This window comes from Zea mays, chromosome 5 (assembly GCF_902167145.1).
Source record: "Zea mays cultivar B73 chromosome 5, Zm-B73-REFERENCE-NAM-5.0, whole genome shotgun sequence".
NCBI classification, from domain to species: Eukaryota; Viridiplantae; Streptophyta; class Magnoliopsida; order Poales; family Poaceae; genus Zea; species Zea mays.
In genome coordinates, this window is record NC_050100.1 from 155,137,837 (window position 1) to 155,164,797 (window position 26,961).

General features: G+C 44.4%; 2 protein-coding genes across 16 annotated transcripts; one reads left to right on the plus strand and one right to left on the minus strand.

Moving 5' to 3' along the window:
- Positions 1-5,552: 5,552 nt before the first annotated feature.
- Positions 5,553-22,747, minus strand: LOC103627072 (haloacid dehalogenase-like hydrolase family protein). 15 transcript variants are annotated; one of them, XM_035959149.1, is made up of 14 exons: positions 22,191-22,747; positions 21,773-22,024; positions 21,589-21,684; positions 20,938-21,112; positions 20,768-20,848; positions 20,579-20,679; positions 19,519-19,611; positions 18,770-18,841; positions 18,076-18,195; positions 17,940-17,990; positions 7,922-8,087; positions 7,626-7,774; positions 6,550-6,690; positions 5,553-6,079 (listed from the first exon to the last, which is right to left on the minus strand). In XM_035959149.1, exons 1-11 carry the CDS (start codon positions 22,521-22,523, stop codon positions 7,995-7,997), a joined length of 1,467 nt encoding a protein of 488 aa, XP_035815042.1. In that variant the 5' UTR covers positions 22,524-22,747; the 3' UTR covers positions 5,553-6,079; positions 6,550-6,690; positions 7,626-7,774; positions 7,922-7,994. The 15 variants fall into 15 exon arrangements, with proteins under 15 accessions (XP_035815042.1, XP_035815038.1, XP_035815043.1 ...); XM_035959145.1 differs by having other exon boundaries at positions 7,922-8,107; XM_023300192.2 differs by having other exon boundaries at positions 5,605-6,079; positions 6,550-7,435; positions 7,528-7,774.
- LOC118472062 (uncharacterized) lies at positions 5,806-7,051 on the plus strand. The gene is made up of 2 exons (XM_035959151.1): positions 5,806-6,102; positions 6,615-7,051. The coding sequence occupies exons 1-2, from the start codon at positions 5,825-5,827 to the stop codon at positions 6,931-6,933; spliced, it is 597 nt and encodes a 198-aa protein (XP_035815044.1). The 5' UTR covers positions 5,806-5,824; the 3' UTR covers positions 6,934-7,051.
- Positions 22,748-26,961: the final 4,214 nt, after the last annotated feature.

A 26,961-nucleotide genomic window follows, 5' to 3' on the forward strand; every position in this document is an offset into this window, starting at 1 on the left:
CACCTGTATAACTTGTACACTAGAGCAAACTAGTTAGTCCAATTATTTGTGTTGGGCAATTCAACCACCAAAATTATTTAGGAACTAGGTGTAAGCCTAATTCCCTTTCAAGGACGCCGGATGAAGTTGATTGAACAAAGCGGAGAGACCCTCTACTTATAGCGACCGACTAGCCCCCGGAAGGCCAATGACGAGTCTCACAAAGCCTACCAACCCTTAGGACTCGGGCTTAACGTGCCTTGGAGCACGAAAATAAAGTACAGTAGGGCAAACGCCGCCCGACCGAGAGGGAGTTTGGAGGATACTGTCAGGGAAAAGATCCCTGAGCCCCTGAGGCCCACTGGTCAGAAAAAGCATGGGAGAAAGACCTTTGGACTACCGAGCACCACCGACCAATAGGAGGGTAAGGGAACCGTCTACCCTAGAAAGCGCCCGCCCTCGGATAAACCTTGAGGCACCGAACTCGGGGTCGGGCGAGGCGGAGCTAGAAAGGGGGCCGGGCAAACCGAAGGGAAGCCACTCGAGTGGATTCCTCGCCTGGCTCGAGACTGACCCACCATAAATGGTCGTCCACATTAACTACGTCTGGCACCAAGTCACAGCAGAGAATCAGTGTGCCTCCCACTCATGACCTGCGAGCCCCTCGGCCTACGGCGCACTCATGACCTAAGTGTGCAGACCATCTACAGGCCCTGCGACATGATGAGCCACACCGAGACCCAGGCTACAGAGGCCAGAGGTACGGTCGGCGTGGCGCAGAGGCAGTAGTGATGTCGCCATGGCTCCACGCCGCCCACGTCGTCCATCATAATGAGCACAAGCAGAGACGATCGGGTGACCAAGACGCATACGGACAACACGACTTCACCAGGGTAAAAGACTCGGTTTTACCATATTATAGTGTCTCCTTCTCGAGGAAGCCACTAGTGGTTGACCCCTACCTTAGCCTATAAAAGGAGAAGGTCGGTCACGAATGAAGCAGACTCGAGTCTCAGAACTCGGGAACAAAGAGGACACTCGACGGAAGACGACCACACACACTCGGCGAGACCTGAAGACCTAGAGGCCGGAGCCAAGGCTTAGTGGAGGACTCTAGTCCGTAGTTTTAGGTCCACCCACGCACAAGAGACTTGTGAGCTCTCCTTCCCTCTCTCGTCCGCTTGTAACCCCTTACAAGCATTGAACAACAAATGTGTTGGTAGCGCGAGCCATCAAAGACTGGATGTTGGGCGTTATGCCCGAACCGGTATAAACCTTGCGCCCATCAAGCACACTGTCCTAAGCCTAGAACGCGCACATAAAAATTTACTTGTCGGAGAGGAGGTTCGAAACATTGACAGTATGTGTTTTGTATATGTGTCTAGTTTCATCATCGTCCATTTGAATACAGACAAAAAAAGCAAGAGCTAACGAATACTAATTTAGGACCAAGGAAGTATAATCAATGCACAATCTTGAAGACTTGTTGTCGGTTCACCACCTTAAGGACTTGCCATTACAAGTGCTTGGAATATGCCAATACTATATTAAATTAATTAATCATCTTGAGATAAGGAGCTGTAAGGGTATCATCAGTACTAAGTACAAAATATACCATGAAAAGAGATTTGTTAGCCTTGCTGATGCATTCTAATGATGCTAAGACGATTTCATAAATTTTGGTGAATTTTCTTAGAAATTTGATCGAAGTTTAAGAATTTTGACTCCAGGCAACTCTACAAATCTATTTTATTTATTCAGAGGAGAAAAGAAAGTAATCATAGACGGCTGCTTTAATTTGTTCATGGAGCGCGTAATGAATGACTGTTGTCCTTGAGTACAAAATTAGAAACAGATTAGATTTCCCTCTGAGCTTTAGAGCTCTAAGAACTTTAGAACACTTCAGCTCAATTTAAAGAGCTAATACTCAGAACTGCTAAAGTTTAGAGCTAATGTTAGACAACCTAATTAGAGACTTCGGATCTAAAATTTAAAAGGTCCAACGACGGTCAGATCCAAACGTACCCTTAGCAGTAGTGCACCACGCAGCGCCAGCAATGTGAACGTGAATGATTATTGACGGGGATGGGCATGGCTGTCGTCGTCGTCATCATTGTCCCGAGAAGTCATCAACTATTTATGTCGTCAGGCAGCAAACGAATCTGATACGAGTGGGCCGCGATGATCAAGTTGGTTCGGCTTGTAGGGCCTGGTGTACATTAGGGTGTTTGATTTGGTAAATGAGCTAATTTATCATTTTCTTACTTCTTATTTTTTTTAGTTTTTGAATAAAATTAGTATCATCGTCTCATTCCTCATAGTTATGATATGTTTGGTTGGCGTACAAAAAGAAATGGAAAAGAACGATCATATTTTTATAGTGTTTGGATGAGAGTCACATGAGGACGATGCGAATATCGGAGCAATTTTTGGTGATGGCGTCGTCCAAAAAATCGAGGGTACTGTTTCACCCCGCCTAATCCTACTTTAACATCAAACCAAACATATAATTAGTTAGTACTAATATGAGGAATAGACTTATCCCACTAAATTTAATAAATAGACTAATGATACGTCACCTCGTTTTGAATGAATTGATTGCTTAAATCAAACACCCCTAAAATATGCAGCTCGGAGTTCTCTTTTCAGCTAGAGACCATGGTTCACCTTCTGACTGAACGTATAGATATCCAAACGGACCGGGCTTGCCGGGCGGCCCGACACCCGGCACGGATTTGGTCCGGCACGAATCCGGCACGACACGTAGTGAACCGGGCCATGCCTGGGCCAAAGGTGTGGCACGACGGGCTAGGCCTGGCACGACCCGATTTTATTTTTTTCTATTTTTCATATAAATACATATATTATACTTGAATATAGAGTATAAAACACAAGAAACATGTGTTTTTGTTGGTTATGTAGGTGTAAATAAATGTTTAGAGCTAATAAATATGATTTAAACCCTAAAAAATACATACTTTTAGGATATTTGTATAATTTAAACGTTATATATTGTTATGGGCCCGTTAGGCCCGTCGGGCCGTGGACCGGCCCGGCACAATTATTAATCTAGCGGGTCGTGTTTGGGCCTCGTTTGGGACCCGTGGGTCGGCACAGCACGGCCCGCTAGCTAATCCGGACCGGACCGGTACGGTCCTAATCCATGTCGGGTCTAGCCGTGCTCGGGCCAGCACGGCCCGTCCATTTGAACATCTATAACTGAACGTAGGTTGGCCGAGGCCAAGCGGCTCATCCGCGACTTTCTCCACCTGACGTCCAGCCTTCCAATATGAAGCAGTTTGAAGTGGTTTGGAAGACGGTTTTCAAAACAAGCTCTAGAAAAAAGCAGAGAAATATCTAGAAAATTTCTAAATCAGTTTTACTCGATGTATAAACATGTTTCCGAAATATACAATAATATGATGCGAATAGCATGGATGTAACGTACACTGATGCTAGCTGAATGATGGATCCATTCTACGCCATTTATGTTTGGTGGGCCTTAGAGTAACTCCAACAATATCTTAAACCTTTGGCTCAAATTAAAATATATGGTTCTACCCATGAAAAACTACTCCAACAATACTTATCTTATAAAATTTGGTCAAAAAATTATAGAACACCCTTTTAAGGGTCTCAAATATACTACTACATCCGTTCTCGAATATTTGTCATTTGTTAGTTTAGTTTTGAACTAAAACACGACAAATAGAAAATAACAGAGGGGCTGTAGTAGGTTGTCCTATAATCTAGATTTTTTGAGGTTTTACTGTTGCAACAGCGGAATATTTTAGAATATTTAGTTAAAGTTCTTTCTGTTGAGAAGTTCTCTCAAAAAATGGATGAGAGGAATGGTCGAGCAACCAAGGTCGATTTTAGAGGTCCATTGACCATTAAGCACAGTGAAAACCAGTGTCGAAATTCTGAATTATAAGCAATACCACTGTTATGGTCGCTAGATCGGTGACGGATTGGAGAGGGATATCGATGGGCAGGAACGTCGGCCGGAGGCCTGTACCCACGGCCGAGCAAAAAGAGTGTTTCTCCCTTCTAATTCTTAACTGATTTATATCTCATCCATTGATTACATAAATAGGTCGGCTGACTACCCCTATCTAGCTAGAGATCCTTATCTTCTTAAAACTCTCAACAAATTACTAACTGATAACTTTCCTAAATAATTTTAACTAATCTCTTAAATAGTCTCAACTAATTTTCTAATCTTATCTCTAACTATCATTATCTAATCTTCCTTGAAGAGCCTATGACTGCTGCTACCGTAGCCCCTCGGTGGGCCTAGTTAGGCTCTGACAACCAGTGCTCTGGAGCTGCAGGGAAGGCCGGAACAAGGCGACAAAAGGCATTCTCTTCCTACCTTCACCTTGTGCGAGTTGCTGAGGTGTCCATGCCTGTGCGCCTCCGTCGTTGCAAGCTTGCACGTAACGTTGCAAGTACAGTGAGGGTATCTCTTCATTCAGGTATTCAGGTAGTATTGGAGATGCGTTGCTGTGGCTAGTGTTTTCTGCAGAAAAAGTCTACTGCTTTATGCCTGGCAAATCATATGCAGTTATATATTTTAGAAATTCTACGTGGCTTAACCGTAACGTGAGAATCACTCTTTACACGGTAGCGTTCAGTGCTTGGCTCCAAAAGCACTATGCATACAGATGCATCACCCTTTACGCGTAACACACGTACGCAACTGGCAATTGTTTCCGTAAATTATAGTATTTTTTTTCTTTTTATAAATTATGTAATTTTCTTAGCTTCGGAAATTATGTAATTTTCATTTATGTTTTTATAAATTGTTTGTTTTATTTGTTTAATTATGGACTCATATGATTTTTTTATTTTAATAAAGCGTTGTGCTAAAGTCTGTAAAAAAAAGTTGATGTAACGACGTTGAAACTACTATAGACAAACGGTAAATGTTGTACCCTGAAACACTATGTTTGACGATGGTAGATAATGAAATCGACAGTACGGTCGGTAGACGTAGCTGATTCGATGATCGACAAGCATAGGCAATGACTGCTATACAAGCAGTCTTTTTTTCAAACGTGCAAGTAAACTATCTGATCCATTAGATTACGATCCAACCATAAATACAACCATGATTTGTTAGAGGTTTTTTATAAAAATTATTGAGCTGGTGGTGAAAGGGTTTAAGTGTTAAATATGATCTACGGTTGGATCACGATATAATAAATCAGATATTTGCTTGTACGCTTAGACTGTTTGTATAGCAGTCGTTGCCTAGTTAAAAAGATTCATGTGTGTGCATGATAAGGGAGTGTTGACGACGACCTGACTGAGATCCAGCCGATTGGCTCCACAAGTCTACCACACCACAATAAAGAAACTAATCTCACTCTTATTTAACATTATTAACACCCTAGGCATGAGCCCCAGGCTAACAGAAAGCACCTTCTTGCCGCCATAATCTACCTTATCCTTCCTAATCCGCTGGGATAACTCTCTTTTTCTTGGCCGGAGGTAACATGCTTGTCTGTCTCAGCCCGAAGGGCGTTGTTCCGCATGCTCCCCATCAGCTAAGTTATCATTGATTTATCCAAATAAGTGACAGATGTCCATTTCTTGCTTCATGTCAACAACGAAGAGACGGAGTTCATAAGTAATAAAATAGCACAAGAAATGAAGAAATATTAATGTACTAATCTATCAAGATCACATGGAGTAAGGGCAACTATCACTCGCTCTCCGGCCGTGAGTTCACAAAATTTCTCCGACTAAACAAGACGCTTATCCAACCACTTGGATAGCTCTCCCTTTTTCTCCTATATATATCCACATAAGCTGCGTCCCTTTGATGTCAAAACATTGAATGGCAGAGCCTTACAACTTAGCACCTCATGGAGTACCCTCGTGTCACAAGGAGATTTGCAATAAACCAGGTGACGAAAGCTCCGAGTCTTACAATTCCTTCTCGGGCGCGTCCAGTGGGTCCTTGTGCTCATCAGCTTCCAACGTGTCTGATGATGCAACTTCTTCCCCACCTGGCCATCGCTCTGAGCCATCCTCAGCATCTTCGAGCACGTTGCATCTGGACGCCGAGGGTCCCCTGTATGAGTTATCCTCGCTGCTAGATGAGCTTCCAATCAGGTGCATGTTTATAATCATTTACCTTGAAGAAAAGTCATAAAAGCTGTCCAATTTCTACAAATAAATCACAATGTGGCTTCACAATGTAGTTTTGTAACTTTTACATTCATGATGAAGGTAGAAAAAGATATAGCCTCAAAATTACAAATGCTTCAATAAGTTTTGCGATTTCTTTGCACTATTATCTTCTATTAAACCAGCAAGCTTCTGTCCCTACCATACAATGGAATGATCTGTTATTTGTTATAAAAAGCTTGCAAATTCACTTTCAGCTCAACAAAACTTGATACTGCTCTGTGATAACTAGTAGAGGTTCCCTTTTGCACAAGATCTATGATAAGCATGCAGCAGAGTTCAACTTCATATGTATATTTGCTGAAAGGAAAAAATACTGAGTGGATATATAACACAATGTCATGATTATAAAAGATGGATAGTCAACATTACTTCTATAAATTTCACTTCAGATGCAAAGCATTCCAACTCATGTTCAATTAACACGATTTCCACAGGAAAGGGCTGTCCAATTACTACCAAGGGAAGGCCCAATCATTCACGTCTATATCTGATGCTACAAGTGTTCAAGACCTTGCAAAGAAAGTTTCATACAGTAAGAGGATGAGAGCAAGCAAAAGCTATTCAGTAGGATTAGACATGAACCAACGGACAATCATTGTATCAAGGCCGTGCAACAAGATGATAGCAAAGAGGCCCTCAAATGGTTCATTTGCTAGAGTAATGCCAGGAACTAGCAACACCAGCAATTTGAACATCAGCACTAAATCATATGCCCACCAGAACAAGAGAGTTGCAACACATATTGATCTGTAACAAAGGGAAAACTAGGGTGACAAGCCTCCACTTTCCATTGACGAGCTGTGCTTCGTGTGTGCTTTATGCATGAAAATCTGAACAATATTTGTTTCTACAATCAACCTGATTTCTTATGTGCTTCATTTCATGATAAATAAAAAGATCGATCAATCAAATGGATGTAATGAGTAACGGTGAGTCATAATAAACAAAGCCCAACATGGCAGAAAATACAGTTATCGTCATCACAATGCATCCATTGAATTCCTGACCATAAATTATACTTCAGCATTAGTTTCATTCGAACAAATATCAACAACGTGGAGAAACCATTAACTCGTTTATTTAGCAACATTTATCAATGCTATGCTACACAAAACAAAACTACAAAAAAATCTATGTAGAGTTAAAAATGGTGTTGCAGATGACTTTGGACAAAAGCAAATGTCACATGGTAAGCTCCAGTTGCACAAGGATGTGGCCCATTCAATTCTCTTCACATGTATCTCAACAAAATGATCTGTTCAGAAGACGAACAAAAAATTCATGGTATTTGAAATTAAAGGCTAGTTTCCGCTGAAGTTACATACTTTGAATCTATGTACACATTACCTGAAGGAAATATCTAAGCTGACATTCACCACCCAATCCTTTTCGAAATATAAAAACACATGAATTGCCAACTAAAAGAGATGGTGCTACAAACATACAATTTTTGCAACCTTCAGAGCAATAGTTTTGTTCCTTTGGCGCGCCTACGATTCCACATTTTTTTCTTAAGAACGACCCAGTAATCATGTCAGTTGAATCATTTATTGCTTAGCCATCTGGTATAGTCTCCAATAGAATCAAGATCGCACTGCAGGGGGAGGGGGGGGGAGTAAACGACATCCATAAGAGAAAAATCTAATGCCAGCACTTCCATATTTCAACAGAGCAAACGACAGATTGAAATAAGGCACAAAAATGAACGCTAAATATAGTTTTAATGGGAATGAATTCTTACATCTTTTGTTATTCCAAGATGATCAAGTAGAATTCTTAAACCACCACCTTTTGAAGTATTGAGGGGAACAATATCAATTGTATTTGAATGCATTTTGATAACATGTGCTTTCCCTCTGCTCAGTTCTGAAAAATGCTGCCTTAGGACAGATGAATCCTCTTTGGTACTATCAAAAAGAAGTAATTTCTGCATGTATAAGTAAATAGTGTAAATCCAATAGAAATTAAACTGATATAATATTTTTTTTCTGGAATACGCAGGAGAGCTGCGCATCTTTGTATTAATAGAAGAATAAGAAAGGGGGGAGAGAACCCCATTACAGCACACACACCACTAGCGACTGCCTAAGGATCACCGACTATCATGGAGGAAACACGACCCACAACGCTAAATTAAGCCAGCAACTCATCAACTTGGAGGAAGGACAGGGCCTTGGCATGAGTCAAGGACCAGAGCACCGCCTCTTCCCTAGCCACCCTAAGGGCTGTGGCCAAGCTGGGATTACAACCATCAAAGACACATCTATTCCTATGCTTCCAAATGGTCCAAGCACCTAGGATCACTAAAGAATTGAAACCTTTTCGCAAAAGATCAGATGCCCGAGAGCTGCTAGACTTCCACCACGACTCAAAGGAATCCTCATGAGCTGGACACAGCTCCTGTAGCCCCACTGAACTAAGGAAATTAAACCAGAACTGCTTGGCAAAAACACATTTGACCAGCAAATGATTTATGGTTTCAGCCTCTTGGTCGCACAAGGGACACTGCTCAGGTCGGTCTAGTCCTCTTTTTATAAGCCTGTCAGCAGTCCAGCACCTATTATGTTCCACAAGCCATATAAAGAATTTGCCCTTCCCAGGAGCCCAAGATTTCCACACACGTTCTGCTGGTTCGAACTGAACTGAACCAAGGAAGAGAGCTTTATAAGCAGAACTAGTTGTATAATCCCCTGAAGCGCTGAATTTCCATAAATGTCTATCCCTTATTCCAAGCTGGAGCACAACTGCATCAAGCACTTCACAAAGTTCCAGGAATTCAGCAATGACTCTGACTGAAATCGCCCCATTCACATCGGAGATCCACTGGAAATTAGGGAGAGCATCTTTAACCAACCGTCTGTTGGCAAGACGCAGGGGCACCAAATCAAACATTGCAGGAGCTATGTCCTTAATACATCTCCCATCCAACCATCTGTCCTTCCAGAAAAGGGTATTGGCTCCATCACCGAGCATAGTAATAATGGTTGCAGCAATCAGATTTTTAACCACCTTACATACATGAGTGGGGAAATCCGTCCAAGGCCTACTGGGATCTGTTTTCTGCAGCCATGGCCAACGAGCTCTCAGAGCCCAACAGAGGCTCTTTAACTCACTAATCCCAAGACCACCCAGCTCCTTGGGACGGGTAACCTTAGGCCAAGCCAAGAGGCAGTGACCACCACGGAACTCTTTCCTGCCCCTCTAGAGGAAGCCCTTCCTCAGCTTATCAATTGCTTTGATGGCCCAAACAGGAAGGTCAAGTGCCAAAACTGATCTAATATGAATTAGTTATTCTGACAACTCTGTGTTAAGGAGATTAGCTAAAGACATTTTATGAGCTACCTTGATATTTTATTGATCATACTGCATTTCTTCTTTCATCTCTATTCACAGAAAAAAAACTCGGCCGGGGAGGGAAAGACCGTCCTCCCGGTATTATATTAATAAGAGACCGAAACAATGGTCCCGGCCGAGAAAATCCCCGAACCCTGGCCCCCCCATCACTAACGGGCCGGCGTCAACCGTCCACTCTGCAACGGCCCAACCGGAGGGTAGCGCACAGGACATCGTAACCCGAGAGCGGATGGGGCACAGCGAGGGGATTTTTTTAACCAAGCCTGAAAATTCGCCCCCGAGGGGAATCGAACCCAGGACTTGGAGGTGTTACTCGGAAGTCCTTAACCACTAGGCTAGAGCCCCTTTCGCCTCTATTCACATAGAGAACCTCAACAATCTTAGCTTATCGTCTAAAGAGATAATATAGGAACAGAACCTAGCTCAGTTGGTCACACAGAGCACCCAAGTTCAAGTCCTCATCAAGGCAAATTCAGGTGCCTATTTCTTCTTAACAATACACCTAGTTCCTCCTAGGTTGCCAAGGTTTTTTAATGTAAAGTGAAAGCAAATGAGATTGTGTGAATTTGTGAATTGATTAATTGACAGACCTAGTATACAATATATAGGGGTGAGGAGATCTTGTGATTTATAGAAACAGCACCGACTAGATCTCAAATCTCTCTAACCAAAAATATATAGGTCTGCCCGGTGGTTAACGCCTGGGTGCTGGACCCATACAACCAAACAGTATATGGCTGTCTAACATGTCCCCGCAGTCTAATTGTTGGTATATCGAACGTTTAGACTAGACCGAAACTCCATGAAGACTGACAAAGGTAGCCCCTTGGTGAATATGTCGGCGAAGATGTCATAGGAACATAGAGGACATGGCCATCACCAAGTGCAACACGCTCCCGAACAAAGTGAAGATCGATCTCCACGTGTTAGGAAGACATGTAGACTACATTGATGTTGTCGCAATACACAAAAGTTGTCTTGTGCAAAGGAGTGTACAACTTAGACAAGAGTTGGCGTAACCAGGAGGTTTCTGTAACAGTGTTGGCGACTGCTCGGTACTTAGCGTTGGAGTGAGAGACGTGTTCTGACGCTTGGATGACCAAGAGACCAGATTCTCATCAAGGAACACTACATAGCCTGAGGAAGACTTGCACATATCAGGACAACCAATCAACATCAGAGTAAACCACCAAGTTGGACTAAGGGGAGGGGCGCAAGAATAGATCCATGTGCAGAGTGCCATGAACATAGCGTAGAATGCATTTCAGGGCAGCAAGGTGTGGCTCCCGAGGATCGTGCATATAAAGGCAGACTTGAGATACTGAAGAGCACCTACAAGGTTGCAGAAGTCCATAGGATTAGATACGGGAGCACCATCTGCTCAGAGTTCCGGATTCATATCAACAGGTGTCGAAATTGGCTTGCAGTGAGCCATTCCAACATACTCAAGGATGTCAATCATATATTGTGGCTAAGAGAGGACGAGACCCGAGTTGGTGTGCTAAACATTAATACATAAGAAGTGATGAAAGACACCAAGGTCCTTCATAAGGACTCAGCCAAGTTGGTGACGGCAACATCTTCCTGGGGCTCGACCACTGCACGCTCACGAGCAGCACGATCAAGGGTGGCATGCATGCGCTTATCAGCTGCACCGTGTCCTTCTTGGCGAGGGCAGCCTTGCGCTTGGCTTCTTGTGCACGTGTCAAGAGCAGAAAAGCTCAAGGTGGCAAGTCCCCGACTACGTAGTTCGTAGTCACGGTCCGTGGTCGTCGGCCGAGTTTTGCCCCCGTGCCATCTTCGTCGATCGGGTTATTCCCCCTGATCGCCGACTTAGGTAGAGGTAAGGAGGAGATTGGAGGTAATAATCCTGTTAATCCTCGATTGGTCGGTACATGGGTGTATATGGCCTGCGACCCAACTAATTGGAGAAACAAACTCCAATAATTTAGGAATAGCAGATAGAAAGAGATCTCTAACTAATTGGAGAAACAAACTCCACTAATTTAGGACTAGCAGATAGAAAGAAATCCCTACTTTCCCTCTTAGCCACTGGTGGTGGTCGCGCGCTCAGCCATGCGTTCCTAGGCTCAGCGCACGTCACGGGCCCTATAGCGCCTGGTGTAGGTGCGCCCGCACATGACATCTCCCTCCTCGTCAAGAGCCAGCTCGTCATCGAGCTGGAATTGTGGGAAGTTGGCGCGAAACAGGGGTGACATCTTCCCATGTAGTCGACGCTGTCGATGCACCCTTCCACTGGATGAGGACCTGATGGACACCTCGAGCCAGTCGATACCGCACAAAACGCTCGGGCTCTGGATCGATGGTGCCATGATGCAGTAACGGTAGCGGCGGGGGATCAGTTAGCGGGGTGCACTGGAACTTCTTCAATAGCCCGACATGGAAGACGTTGTGGATACGGGCACAGGGAGGAAGCTCCAGCCGGACGGCGACCTCGTTGATGAGCTCGACGATGCGGTACAACCCGAAGAATCCTGGCTTGAGCTTGCCACCGACAGCCTGAGGAAGTGATGACGCGGTGCGTTGACGTAGTCGAAGCAACGCCCAATCGCCCACTTGGTAGTGGACTGGTCTATGCACGCGATCGTAGTGCCGCTTCTGGTATGCATGGGCTTGTTCCAGTCGGTAGCGGATATCTGCCAGGAACTCGACACACTCCTCCATCTGCTTGGCGACGGCCGACACCCTAGTGTCGCCTGGTTCATACGACCGGATGGACGACGGGTCACGCCCATATACCACTCGGAATGGAGTGTCCCTCAGCGACGTCTGGTATGCTGTGTTGAAGAGAAACTCCGCCCAAGGTAGCCACCGGAGCCACTCGCGCGGCCTGTCCCCCGTGAGGCATCGCAGGTACATGAGGATGACGCGATTGGCTGACTCGGACTGACCATCAGACTGGGGGTGAAACGTCGTCGTCATCTGCAGCTTGGTGCCCATCAAGCGCATGAGTTCTTGCCAGAATGTGGACGTGAAGACTGTGTCGCGGTCGGAGACCATGGACTGGGGAATGCCGTGGAGGCGAACAATGTCATTGAAGAAAGCCTGGGCCACTGATTCAGTTGAGTACGGATGTGCCAATGGAATGAAATGGCAGTACTTGCTGAACCGGTCCACCACGGTGAGGATCACCGACTTGCCGCGAACGCGAGGAAGTGCTTCTACAAAATCGAGTGCGACATCGGTCCAAACACCCTGTGGCACCGGGAGCAGAAGGAGGAGACCCACCAGGTGCACGTGCTCAGACTTGTAGCGCTGGCAGACCACGCACTGGCGCACCTTGTCCTGCACAAGCTATTTCATATTAGGGAAATGAAAATCGCACCGGAGGCGGTGAAGCGTGCGCTGGACGCCCTCGTGACCGTCCTCATGGACTACCCCCAAGATTTCCTGCAGCAGCGGGGAGTCAGGTGGTATATACACCCGGTCGTCGAACTGCACCATGCCGTCCACGACCGACCATGGCGCTGGATAGCCACCCGCGGCGATCTTTGCATGGAGAGTGAGGAGGGTCGGGTCCCCGAGCTAAGCCTGCCGGAGTTTGTCGAGGAAGGCAAAATGTGGAGCGGACAGAGCGAGCAGCTCCCCGTCCACTGTGTCGCGCCGAGACAGCGCGTCCGCCACGACGTTCATCGCGCCTGGCTTGTACTCGACGGAGAAATCGAAGCCCAGCAGTTTGCCGACCCAATGGTGTTGTGGAATGGTGTCCAAGCGCTGTTCCAGCAAGTGCTTCAAGTTGTAGTGGTCCGTCTTGACGCTAAAACGGCGACCCTATAGGTACAACCGCCTGGACCAAGCCGATGAGCTCGTGCTCATATACCTCAAGCGCTCGGTGTCGGGGTGCCACGGCCCGGCTGAAGAAGGCGAGCGGATGACCCTCCTGGATGAGGACTGCGTCGAACCCTTGAGACGAAGCGTCGCACTCGACGATGAAGGGCTTGGCAAAGTTCGGCATGGCCAGCACCGGCGCTGTGGTGACCGCGTCTTTGAGCGCGGTGAAGGCTGAGGCAGCCACGTCGCCCCAAGTAAAGCCCTCCTTCTTGAGGAGTACAGTGAGCGGAGCCGCGATGGATCCATGGTTGTGGATGAACTTGTAGTAGTAGCTTGCGAGGTCGAGGAAGCCCCGCACCGCCCACGCCGATCGAGGTACCGGCCAGTCGTGAATGGCCTGCACCTTGGTGGGATCCATGGCCACACCCGCCTCCAAGATCGTGTGGCCGAGGTAGGCGACAGACGCGACCCCAAATGCACACTTAGAGCGCTTGACGAAGAGGACGTGCTGTCGAATCGTGCTGAGTATGGCGCGGAGATGACGAAGATGATCCGCCCAAGACTTGTAGATCAAGATATCGTCAAAGAAGACAAGTACAAAGCGGCGAAGAAAGGGGCGCAGTACATCGTTCATGAGTGCCTGAAACGTGGCCGGGGCGTTGCACAGCCCGAACGACATCACTAGGAACTCATATAGGCCATCGTGGGTACGGAATGTCGTCTTGTGGATGTCTGCCTGCCTCATGCGCACCTGATGGTACCCTGAGCGCAGATCGAGCTTGGTGAAGAATTTGGCGCCGTGGAGCTCATCCAACAGCTCATCGACGACCGGGATTAGAAAAGCGTCCTTGATCGTGAGCGTGTTGAGGGCGCGGTAGTCGACGCAGAAGCGCCACGATCCATCCTGCTTCTTGACGAGGAGGACAGTGGAGGAGAACGCGGAGTCACTGCGCTGTACGATATCTTGCTTGATCAGGCGGAGCATTGTCGTTCCAATTCATCCTTGTGCGCCCCCGGATATCTGTAGGGATGCACAGCCACTGGACCAGCGCCCGGCTTGAGAACAATGAGATGGTTGTGGCCGCGCTCCGAGTGTAGACCGGTCGGCTCGGCGAAGACGCCGAAAAAGGAGCCGAGCACTTCATCTGGTAAGGGCTCGGTGGTCTCTGTGGTGTGCAGGCGTGGAGGGCTTGGTGTAGCAACGCCACGCCAGCAGACGTCCCGCTTGGCCTGCTTGAACGCCATGGTGCTGACCGCCAGGTTCCATACAATGTCACCCAGGGTTGCCATCTAGTGTGTGCCCAGCACCACGTCGTAGCCGGCCAGGGGCATGACGTATAGGTCGATGCCGAACGCCATCTCGTCGATGAGTACCGTGGCCTAGCGGAGGACCCCAGGACAGGCGACGTGTTCCCCGTTGGCCACCGTCGCCATGAGTCGAGGGTGTGGCTCGATGGGTAGGCCCGCGCGCCGAGCGGCGTCCTCCCCAATGAAGCTGTGTGTGGACCCCATGTCGATGAGCACGATGAAGTCCACGGCGCCCACCCGCACGTGCAGTTGGATGGTGCTACTCACCGGCGCACCCACGACCGCGTGTAGAGAGAACATCGAGGCCTCGTCAGTCGCCACCTCCTCATCTATCTCAATGTCGTCGATGTAGAAGATCCGACGTCAGACCCGGTTGTGGCCTCGTGTGTACGGCTGGTCACAATTGTAGCAAAGCCCAAGACGACGTCGTTCGACCTGCACCTCTTTGGACAGGTCGTTCGACGGCGTTTGACCTGGGCCCCGGCCCCTTGGGCCTGCGGCGCAGACAACGCCAGCGGCTTGGCCGGAGGTGCTGGTAGCGTGGGAAGGGTGGTTTCCGCAGGACGCGGTGCCGATGTTGGCAGTAAGGCACACGACGCGGCCTTGGTAGACGCCTGATTCAGCCGGTCCAGCTCAACGAGCTCCAGTTGGCGTGTCAGACTCATGGCCACCGCAAGAGACTCCGGGTTGTGGACGCGCACTTGGTGACTGAGCAGCGGAAGCAGGCCGCCGGTGTATAGCTGTACCCGCTGTGCCTCCTCGAGCCGCCCGGCACAGGGAAGGAGGGCCTGGAATCGGTTGGAGTATTCCTCGATGGTCCCCGTGCGACGGCATTCGGAGAGCTCGAATAGGGGGGCGGAGCGCAGTGGCGGCCCAAAACGCAGATGCAGCAGCTCCTTGAAGCGGCCCCACGGTGGCGTGCCTTCATCCTCCTGGAGTTGGATAAACCAGAGTTGCGCGACGTCCTCCAGATTATACGAGGCCATCCACACCTTTTCCTCTGGCATTGTGCGTTGCTGATGGAAATAAGACTCACTTGTTGATGAAGAGCAAAGGGTCAGACTTCCAGTCGTAGCGTGGGAAGTCGAGCTTCTAGAATCTGGGCGGACGGTCGAGGTCGCGAGGCCCGACTAGGCGGCCGCCACCCTTGTTAGACGTTGAGGCGGACTTGTCCGTGAGGCCTGCCAAATCGGCTTTCACGACCGTCAAGTCGGCGTTGAGGGCCCTCAACATTGACACCACATCAGCGAGGGTCGGATCCGCCATGGCGCGGTGAGCCACGGTGGAGGCAGTGGAAGAGGAAGGTGACAGTGGTGGGCTATGGGAAACGGCCGCGACGACAGACGGAAAGGCGGCTGCGGTGGACAGATGGGCGGAACGGGTGGGCGAGGAACGCCGGGATCTAGATACCAGGTTGTCAAGAGCAGAGATGCTCAAGGTGGTGGGTCCCCGACTACGTAGTTCGTAGTCGCAGTCCGTGGTCGCCGGCCAGGTTTTGCCCCCGTGCTGTCTTCATCGATCGGGTTATTCCCCCTGATCGCGAGCTTAGGTAGAGGTAAGGAGGAGATTGGAGGTAATAATTTTGTTAATCCTCGATTGGTCGGTACATGGGTATATATGGCCTGCGGCCCAACTAATTGGAGTAACGAACTCCACTAATTTCGGAATAGCAGATAGAAAGAGATCTCTAACTAATTGGAGAAACAAACTCCACTAATTTAGGACTAGCAGATAGAAATAAATCCCTACTTTCCCTCTTAGCCACTGGTGGTGGCCGCGCGCTCAACTGCGCGTTCCTGGGCTCGGCGCACGTCACGGGCCCTATGGCACCTGGTGTAGGTGCGCCCGCACATGACAGCACGAGCTAGGGTGGCATCGTAGGTGATCTTAGTCATGCACTTTCTAGCCTCTTTAGCGGCGTAGGCATCCTCTGCGCGCTACAGGTCAACACTGGCAGCGACGTTGATGGTAGCATCGCCGTCGGGGTCGACGAGAGGAGTGTCGAGAGGCAACATGGAGCAACAACACTGGGTAAGGAGCATGTAACATTGAGTGAATCAGTGGACTGATTGATGAGAGACCTAGTATACAATATATAGGGTAAGATGATCTTGTAATTTATAGAAACAACAAGATCTCATATCTCTCTAACCAAAAATACACAAGGTCGGCCGACGGTTAACGCCTAGGCGCTGGACCGTACACACAAACCATATATGGATGTCCAATATAAAGAAATAATAAGAATCCTTACAATCTAATACTCATACCCAAGATGATAATTTGAACATATAACCTAATAACAGGTTGAGAGGCCTATCTTACTAAACTACTAATGGTGATGTGTCAAGTTTTGTGTTGGTAAGTGTTCCTACTACTTGATAGTGCATTGGATGATCTATATAGGTAGACCTACAGTTTGTGCCATTCGAGTGAGGATGCTATGAGCTTAGCAAATATATAGATATTTGCTACTTCAAAGTTTTTTTTATTATCATACTTCTGTGACAACATAAAAAAGTTCACTATTATGCATAAGATACTAACAATATTGACCAGAATAATAAAAATCAAAGCCCTACCAGCCTTAAGGGTGTGTTTTGTTCAGTCGTGGCTTCTAAAAAAGTCGTTGTTATTTGTGGACTGTGGAAAAACAATAGTGGGTTACGAGTTGTACGTAAGCTAAAAGCCTTTTGGTTCAACAGTTGTGACTTTTGGAAAAAAAAATTCATTGTCATCTTCTCTCAGTGACAAGCGGACCCCATCCATCAGCATCATTTTCTTCCTCCAAATGGATACCTGGCCAAGATCGCACTCGCCTGGGACGGTGGACCCGTGCTCACCCACGACAGCGGACCCACGCTCACCCACGTGGCGGCCTAGGTCCCATGAGGAGGTTAGGGCCAAGGTCAAGCTAGAAGGGCTGGCCTCGCCCTAGAAAGGAGGGGTCGTCGAAGCCGAGCACGGGAGGAAGGAGCACCGCCACTAGCCAAAGACGCCGCATGGGACGAGAAAGGGATCATAGTCTCACGGATGGGAAGAGGTCGAAAACGAGAAAGAAGAAAACAATGAATTGATATCTTCATAACTGCTGGCAGGTGGGTAAAAGCAGAGGATGGACTGCATTTTAGTTTTGTACTAGAGCAAAAGTAGCTTTTGGACCAAACTAGTTGTAGATTTTCACCCCTTTGATTGGATTCTGGCTTTTGCAAAAGCAAAAGCAGGTTCAAAAGTCCAACCAAAAGAACCCTAAATAAATCATTATATGCTTTCCACGATTAAAGTACGAGTATAGTAAGACAAACCTGAATAGATGAATATTCCAAAAGGTCCTCAATTGAATGCATCACTTTTACCTGATATAAACAAAATTGCGTCAACTGCCTGAAGCCTATCTTAGTTAGAACATAAGTCTGTACAGAAAATATCTAAAGTTTATACCTTGTTTTCATTATGTACAGTGTGCAACAATTCAACAAATGGGTGTTCAAACAATGTTAGACATTGTTCCTCACAGTACGCAACAAGAGGAATTCTATGCTTCAAGGAGTACAGCAATGCCTGCAAATTGAACAAATGGAACTCGCAAGTAACATAAATGATGATTTTTCTAGGTCGAGAGTTTTTTTAGCGAAAATGAATAAAAGAGAAACATAGATGTTAACAGACTATCTTCCAGGAGTTGGTTTTGGCTACCTGTCAACGTTTAGAGCAAGTGGTCAAGAAGTTTTTTTACCCAGACTCATGGGTAGCGATCTAGTCTTAGGATTGATTACTACTAGAGTGTTTGGGTTGTTGGTTTTTTTGTTTAGACCGTGTGCATCTTGCGCGATGCAGAAGTCGGGTTTTTGTTTTCAAGAGAGTTGTGACTTCTGATTATCTTGAAGCAATAAAATTTCCCTTATCCAAAAAAAAAGATGTTAACAGACTCGAAAGAAACATTGGTAGGAGCTCATGCTCAAGGGGAGTGCATTCCATGCCTATATCATCCAAAACCAAATACAAATAACACACCAATTTAATTAAAAAATGGCCAACATCTCCCGAACAAAGGAATAGTGGGTGCAAAATATAATTCAAGAACAAGCATAGATTTTACTAAAAATAATTCAATGACATAATCGTAAGTCACTACCTCCTTGCAGACATCTAAATCCAATTCTGCTCTATGAACTTTTTTGCCATCCCTTCCATAGATAAGTGAACCCTGAACCAAATGTAGCAGAAATATAATTATTTGGGTGCCTAGTCTCACTTGAGAAAATGGTAGATTCAATGAAACCAGTAGATGTTCAGATAAACAAAGGAAAAATGATGGTGACAGCTCAGAAGTTGGCACCACTTCCTTCCAAATAATCCTTACATGATGGCATCAGAAAACATCTCAATTTAACAATATTATCATTTGTATGTGGCTCATGTGATACATACATAGTTGCAGAAACAACTTACACGGATTGGGCAGCAATTAAAGATGCTCAACCTTGCCTCGAATATTTAAAAATTTAATTTGACCATGTTATATTCGCACAACAAAACAACATTTCTTTCCAACCCATGTAACTTTACAAGTCTTTTGTTAAGGCTTTTATTTTGTAGAAGAAAAATGAATATCAAGCAAACAGTGTTTGGTCAAAGGTAATGATAAGGAACTCAATTTGGTTATGCTAAACCAGTGAAGCACATATACATATATACACAGGACTTCTGAAATTGTGTGAAATAAAATACACTTTGGGCAAAACTATCCATCCATGTTACGTCCTCAGGATTATAGCACAAGAAAAAACAGGGTAACATAAGATGGCACATCAGTACAGGGTTTTGATAAATAATCTCTACAAATCTAGAATTCTTATTCAATTTAGATTGAATATGATGTACCTGCAAAAATACACCAGGTGAAGTCTCTGAAATAAAATCACCTTTTTCGCGGAAATCAAGAAGCTTGAAGGTTCTAATAGTGGAAGCCCGACTCTAGATAAAGAACACATAATAAAAAAAATAATATGAAGTGATAAGTCTCTTGGATGTTGTTAACACGCTTTAATTCTTCATTGATCACATGATATTATATTACTTATTATTGGATTGGAGTTCAATAAAAAAATAAGTAATTATTGAATAATAGAATTTTTCTTCGACAAGAATACATAGTTACCTAATGTAAAATAGAAATTACCATAAGTACCTATTTCATAGATTTCATAATCCCTTTATTCCAAATTATAAGCTGTTTTGGTTAGAGGGAGAGGGAAAAGAAAAACTGGCTCGATACCATATTGGATAGAAACCCCTAACCTAATTAGGGTAAGCTATATCAATAGTGTATGGGTTGGGCCAAGGCCCATTACAATGGGAGCACACACAGCAGTCCAACACTTTTAGATAAGAAGGGCAGGCCTGATGCAATAGTGAGAGCCGTCTCACTGACTCATCAGATCGCGGGTTTGAAGTAGCCTCTCCGCATTTGCGGGGGAGGCTTGCCTCGGTTTATCCTTTCCCGAGACCCACTCATGTGGGAGTCTCCAGCCCTCGATCTACCCTTGTTTGTTTTTACTATTTTTTTCTAGATATATTATTTTACTATGTATCTAGACATAGTGTATATCTAATTGTATAGCGAAACCAATATAATTAATAAAGTCAATACATCGTATAATTTAGAATAGATGGAGTATGTAACCAGCCTATATATTACAATCAAAGAAAATAAGGAAGCAATTAACATAATAAAATTGACATAAAAACTAAGCATCCTCTTAACTATTAGCTTTCATGATAATTTTCCCAAGTGTCCCTCATATTGTCTGTTTTGGGAAAGCTGGCATATGAATATGAGTGGTAATCGTAAGCTTTTAAAAGTTATTCTAAAATTAGCTGCCACTTCAGATCAGTGCCATTAGTATTGCATGAACAAATACCATAACTGCATAGAACCCACCTTTCCAGTAACCATGATAACATTTACTCCTGTTGCAATTGCCTCTCTCAAAGATCCTATTGATTTTTCATGCAGACCACCTTCATAATCCATGATAGTACCTTACCAAATTTTTTGGAAGAAATTATTCACTAGAACTTGGCAAGACCCACTAGAAGCCAAATATTTCTAGGTGCTCAGTCAACTCACCATCTATATCACAGATGATATGGCTTAGTTTGGGTTGATGTTTCTCTTGTAGGATCACTTTCTCTATATTGCTATCAGCCTCTGTGAGTGAATCTATAGGTAAGCGACAAGAAATAGATTGCCATTCATTTTCTTTTCTGTAATGCTTAAGCCGTGCAGAGGAAACATACCAACAGAATTTTGTAAATGTTCCATAACAGTAGCAATATCATAAGCACTCTTAATTAATCCCTTTCCTCTCCATTCAAGAGTATTTAAAATATGTTCTTCTTCCTTCTCCATCTCTTCTTCAGCCACCTTGCTGACTTCATGGTCAAAGCCCAATAAATGCAATAGCCCATGCACCTATTGAAGTTTAAGTCTGTTAGCATAAAGAAGTGTGAAAGCTCTTTGGCTGCCATATGCAGGATGCTTCACAAATTACAACAGTAATAGCATAGAGTCATTCAGCTGTTGATACACAATGGCTGATGGAAACAAGCAGTTGAGCACTAGTGCATTGTGCATCTCGCCATGACCTTTAGTCTCTATTTTTGCAGGCAGCTTTTAAATATCAGATACTGCTCCATTAAAACAGTGCTCTATGGTTTTTATGCCTTTGATACAAATTTTCTTAATGTTGTATGCTCCTATTGTGAAGGTTCAGAGTGCAGAGTGAACTGAACATCCTATTTGCGTATTATGGAGGTACAAAGTGCAGCAAAGATGAAAATGACTATATTGATAAATCTGACAACATCCACACGACTATTGATCCATTTATGCAACTGGAAAAGTTGCAGTTAAACATTATTAGGAAATAAAGAGAGGAACAAACCAACCATGAGGATTCTTATCTCATCAACAAGTGTGTGTCCCCTTTCTTCTGCTTGCCGTCGAGCTGTGTCAACAGAAATTACTATGTCACCCAACTGCAGCTGTCAAAGCAAAACAAAACATATATATAACAAAAAGGGTCAAAAGAAGCATCCAAAATAAATAGACTCATTTGGTAGGATGTCATACAATGGGAATATCAAGCTCTGGGATATGCTGAGACATTGACAGAACATCAGTAGCATGATCCTCATCCCTCCATTCTTTGTTGAGCTTCCTGATGAAATCATCATCACAAAGCAACACAGAGACCTCAATGCTAGCATACTTGTCCACATTGCATATAGAAGGATCTCTGGTCATGTAATCCGAGCCTTCAAGGTCGTTGAGGGCCAGCTTCACTGCCTTCCCAACATCCGTCCGAAGAGTTTCTGCAATGCTCTGCAAAGCGATTTGCAGTGAGATGGATAGATATATGATGCCAATTTAACATTACGTACAAAGGGAGATATCACAAAGTGGCTTCAAATGCGTGCTCAATTTATTTTGAGAAAAAAACCTGCACCATCAGATCAAAACTGCGAAACTAGGGCCCAGAAGCTATTACCAGGATTCCAGGGTCGTCGGGAAGGGCCTCCTCTATGCCAATTTGCACGCGGAGCTCGCCAGGGCCCTTCCGCGTCGGACTCCTGGCTCTCTTGCGCCTCAGCAACATCGGCGGCCGCGTCGAGCGCCCTCGCCTCCCGAAGGTCGACGAGGCGTATTGACGCGACGCGGCTACGATGATGGGAAGCAGAGTACGGCCATGGGGAGGAGGAGCAGGCGGCGGCAACCGGAGAGGGAGAAGCAGCCGCGGGGTGGAGCGGACGCTGGAGGTGGCAGAAGCGAGGATTTGGTGAGATGCAAGCGTGCGAGAGAGGAGCTGATGGAGGCGCACCATCGAGAGCAGCAGCAGATTGGCGTGGTGCGGGCGACTGCGCGAGGTTCTAGAAATTTTGGCTGAGGATGATTGGCTGCGGAGCGAGGAGCTCGACGAGGAACAAAATGGGAAGATAGGTTTAACCGAGATTTTTGTGATTATAGAACATTGCTTCGTCAGAACAGATTGAGAGGCGACGGCTTCGACAGAATAGACAGAAGACACGTCTGAATCCGTCGGACTGTGTAAGCTCTCGTCATCTCGTGCCTTCATTTTCGAATAAGTGAATGTCCGTGCGTTGCGACGGGAGTAAAAAAAATGTATGAAATATATAAATGGAACGACAAATATCGCTATAATATGTAAAATCCATGTGGTAAACATTATCAATATTACACAAATTATTTCTAAAGAGTCAATTTAGAATTTTGTAATAACACACAAATATGTCGACAATCATACACTAATCTAATCCTTTTTACCACGACGTAGCGACGACAAGCACGACAGGGAGAAGATCATTATGCGGGCGAACTCGATACGGAGCAATGTACGAAGAAGAAACGACACTCGGTGCAGCTTCGGACGTCAGACGCACACAGCTCGAGTACGCAACAGTTAGTGATGACGACGAACTTGGACGATGGCAACGACTTTCCAACGTCGCAAATAGAGGGCGCGACTTTCGGCATTGCGAACAGAAATCACCCTCACTTTCCCTCCGGCAGCACCCCTATCCAACATCCTATATTTAATCATATCCTAAGTCACCCTCACTTTCCCTCAAATATGGTGTCGAGAAACTGTTGGAGGAAACATTTAGGAAGGGATTTTTTTGTCAGGATGCACCTATACAGTGACATAGGGGAATTAAGTTTACATTAACAGAATTAATCAAACTTACTTTGTTAAAAACAAAATTATAAAGAAGGAACAACTCTCCAGATATATTATACCTGTCATCACTAAACAGATCAAAGCACAAAGAATGCAAGTAATGTCTCTTGGTCACTTCACGAATTCAAATCATACCTTTTATTTCTGGAAAACAAAAATACGAACAGATCATGTCTATTGGTTATATCAATTCAGCAAGAAGTATGAACAGGGCCAGGAAAGCATTCAACGTTGCCAATTAAAGATTCATGGTTACGTGTACCCTAACGTTCAGCAAGAAGTGCAAGCTGCATTTCTTTCTTCTGTGATGATGGTGCATATCTAAACAGACTCTCTGGTCTCCTAGTCCCTTTAAGCATGTAATCAGTCTTCATGAATCAGGTGGCCTTACTAATCTCACACCATATACATCGTGAAGCTTCCACTGGCATCTGTAGAATGTAAGGGAAGCTCAATCTGAAATTAAAAGTACATGTAATTGAGCTTCTATTGCCAAGCATCGGACACAAGTTTTTTTTCCCCGAAAAGGCGGCAAGAGAGTTTCCACAATTCATTAATAAGAGGGAGAAGCATGCAAGCAAAGGAAGATACGTGTAGAAGGAATATTGCAAAAGAAGGGAAAAGAAACAATCAACGAGGAAATTTTGGTTGGACTTCTTTAATTCTAAAGTAGCCTAGTGTATGCATTATTAAAAGTAAACTCCCTATGTAATTGTTATAAATCAATAAATGGCTCACCCAAAACTGTATAGTTCAATAAAGCCTAGTATATGTTTGCATACTTAGACAAATAATCCTGGTACAAGATCTCATCAGTTGAAAGGAACAGTCACACACCATGTCCCAACCATCACTATAGCTGAAAAGATAAAATTCTCAGAACACCAGGTTTACCCATAAACAGAAACTTAGAACAAAAGGCCCAAATAAAACCTTGAAAAGCAACACATTAACCACCGAGAAGTCAATAGCCACTTTGGAGATTTGGAACAAGCACAACCAAACTCAAGAAAAGTGTGGTCCTTCTACACATCCACAACATCAAATTGTCAACAAATAGCAATGAAATACTGCAGAGGTTTCAAAAGCAGATTACAAGATAAGTGAGCATCAACCTACAAGGTCATCATCAAAAAAGATGGACAGCTAGTAGGAATGTTTCAGTCTGGTGTGCCATGGAGTATTTCATATTCGAGCCTGTTGAAGACCAGAGTTTTCAACAGTGTAGCCCAATCCTTTTTATTCTGGCCCTTCATGAATATCTCTCTCTCCTATAGCCGTTATAATATTTGGCAGCATGTTCTTTATTATCATGACCATTGCGACGTTTATATACTTCAAATTGGAGAACTACAGAGACAAAGATAAGGGGTGGGTTAATTAACAGTACTGCAACTGCAAGACTACCACACCAATAAAGTTTACTTCGCATCTGAGACAACTGCAACTTGAAATAAAAAGACGAAATAATATCACATTTTCCTGACAGGTTTAAAAAGACGAAATAATATCACAACTGCAACTGAGCTTTTTTCCAGCCCTAGGTGTGGCTGATGGTAATTTTTCTTTAAAAATCATCATGTGATGTTGGTACTGCTCCCAAATTCTAGTATAATGAATACTTCATCTATCAGCATCTCATACATATTTAAGTTATTATAGACGATAAAAGGAGAGGTTGTAATTAAATTACCTCAGTCATAAAATGGTGCATTCCAAGCTGCTATCTGAGGAGGGCTGGGAAATATTGGGATCACAAAGAATAGTTACCTGCTTCCATCAAATAGATTCATTTTTGTGTATATGTGAGGGACGGATTTTCATGGGATGTCTTCTTGTTCCGTAAAAAGAATTTGTAGCCATGTCAAAAGGAACCTAAGCACCAAAAGTAATCAGACCATATGGTATACTGCATGTTCTGAATTGAGATGGCCATAGACTTACGAAAGTGCAAACAAATGCTAGTTGAACTTTGGCAGCTGCACCTTTGATTCTAAGTGCGCACACAGCCCCTAGATCTGCGGAATCAATATGATAAAATACATTGATATATAATGTCTCACAGTCTAGCATAGGTAGGAATAATTGTATAAAGCAACTGCGACCATTAAACAAAGATGGGATGGACAGTAATACATGTAGCAGAGACCATCCCTTTCATCAGTTCCACGCTATCAGGCTTGTCATGCGCTTCCTTGGTCCATGCGTTAATCCTGCAAAAGTAGAAGTCCACTTATTCATAACTCATAAGAGAGATGAACTGGATGGAATCATTGGTAAGGAATACATGATATTTGAGGATCACCTTTCATCAAATGCTTAAACCAGATCTTCAACTCAGATTTAAATTTGGATCGAAGCAATACATATCAACTACCTGTTATATCTGGAAGTCAACCCAACACTCCTAATCACAACCAAAATATATAAGCTATCATATTTTGGGGTGCAATTTGAAAAACTATGTTCCTATAGAAAACAAAATTGTCTACATCTAAGCAAAAACAATTCACAACAGTAAAACATGATTTATAAGTTTGGGGAATGGAAGAACTTCACTTCTTTCAAATAGAGAGCGGAAGATACTAAATGGAAACTAAAATTCTAAAAAGATGTATACATGTAAACTTTTTGGACACCACACGACAAAACAATTTGTGGTTGCAGATTATCATGTATTCCACTTCTTAATAAACAACAACTTTTTAAGGGAAGCGCACAGAAGTTATGAATCAAATACTGAAATAGATACCAGTGAATTAATCCCATGAAAGGAACATCAAATACACATTAAGATGTACAGATGGAGCAAACATTAACCTGGTCATAATGTCATTTCAGCTTGCAGTGTAGCCAATTTATCGTCTTTAGCTGTAGCTTTCTGTGAAGCAGGGCGAGCTGGTTGCTTGTTGCCTGGGACATGCACTGGATGCATCGAAAGAGCTGCAACAAGCTCTAGAAGCTGAGATTCCAACTCTTCTCCTTCCAGTTCTTCAGGTTTTGCATCTAGTTCATCCTGTAAGTTTTTTCGGTGCAATGGGTGCTTAGTGTGTTAGAGAAAACTATGCACGACAAGGTTGCAAATCTCAAATGCCCACCATGGTAGTGTGCTGACTGGTCGTCCCCTGCCAAAAGTGCAAAATGAGTAAAACCACTCGCGTTGAGACAAGAATTTGTTTTGTTTCTGAAGCATCACAACATCTAGCATCGGTTCACATGAATGCTAGAGTGGCTACAAAGGTAGAAGTCTGATTCACTTGGATGACATATCTTCGTGTCAACCGCGGTTCCTAAGAACACAATAAAATTAGTATCCAGAAACAATAAGAATGCATAGGAGAGCCGCATATATATATATATATATATATATATATATATATATATATATATATATATATATATATAAAATATACATACATACATACATATATGATTCATCAAATAGTAGTAATGTGGCCTCATCAGTTTCAAGAACAATTGGACAATAGCAAATTTGTTTTACCTGGCAAAATATTTCCACGTCGATCTGTCTGTTTGTGTGAACAATGATCTTCAGGACAAA

What these genes read in the sequence shown, in the direction of transcription:
- LOC103627072 (XM_035959146.1), bottom strand. Translation starts at nt 22,523, where the DNA reads ATGGTGCGCCTCCATCAGCTCCTCTCTCGCACGCTTGCATCTCACCAA. An exon ending in CAGAGCTTGATATTCCCATT is followed by an intron (nt 21,685 to 21,772) that starts GTATGACATCCT and finishes TTGCTTTGACAG; the next exon opens with CTGCAGTTGGGTGACATAGT. An exon ending in TATCATCTGTGATATAGATG is followed by an intron (nt 20,680 to 20,767) that starts GTGAGTTGACTG and finishes AAATTTGGTAAG; the next exon opens with GTACTATCATGGATTATGAA.
- LOC118472062 (XM_035959151.1), top strand. Translation starts at nt 5,825, where the DNA reads ATGGCAGAGCCTTACAACTTAGCACCTCATGGAGTACCCTCGTGTCAC. An exon ending in CTAGATGAGCTTCCAATCAG is followed by an intron (nt 6,103 to 6,614) that starts GTGCATGTTTAT and finishes CGATTTCCACAG; the next exon opens with GAAAGGGCTGTCCAATTACT.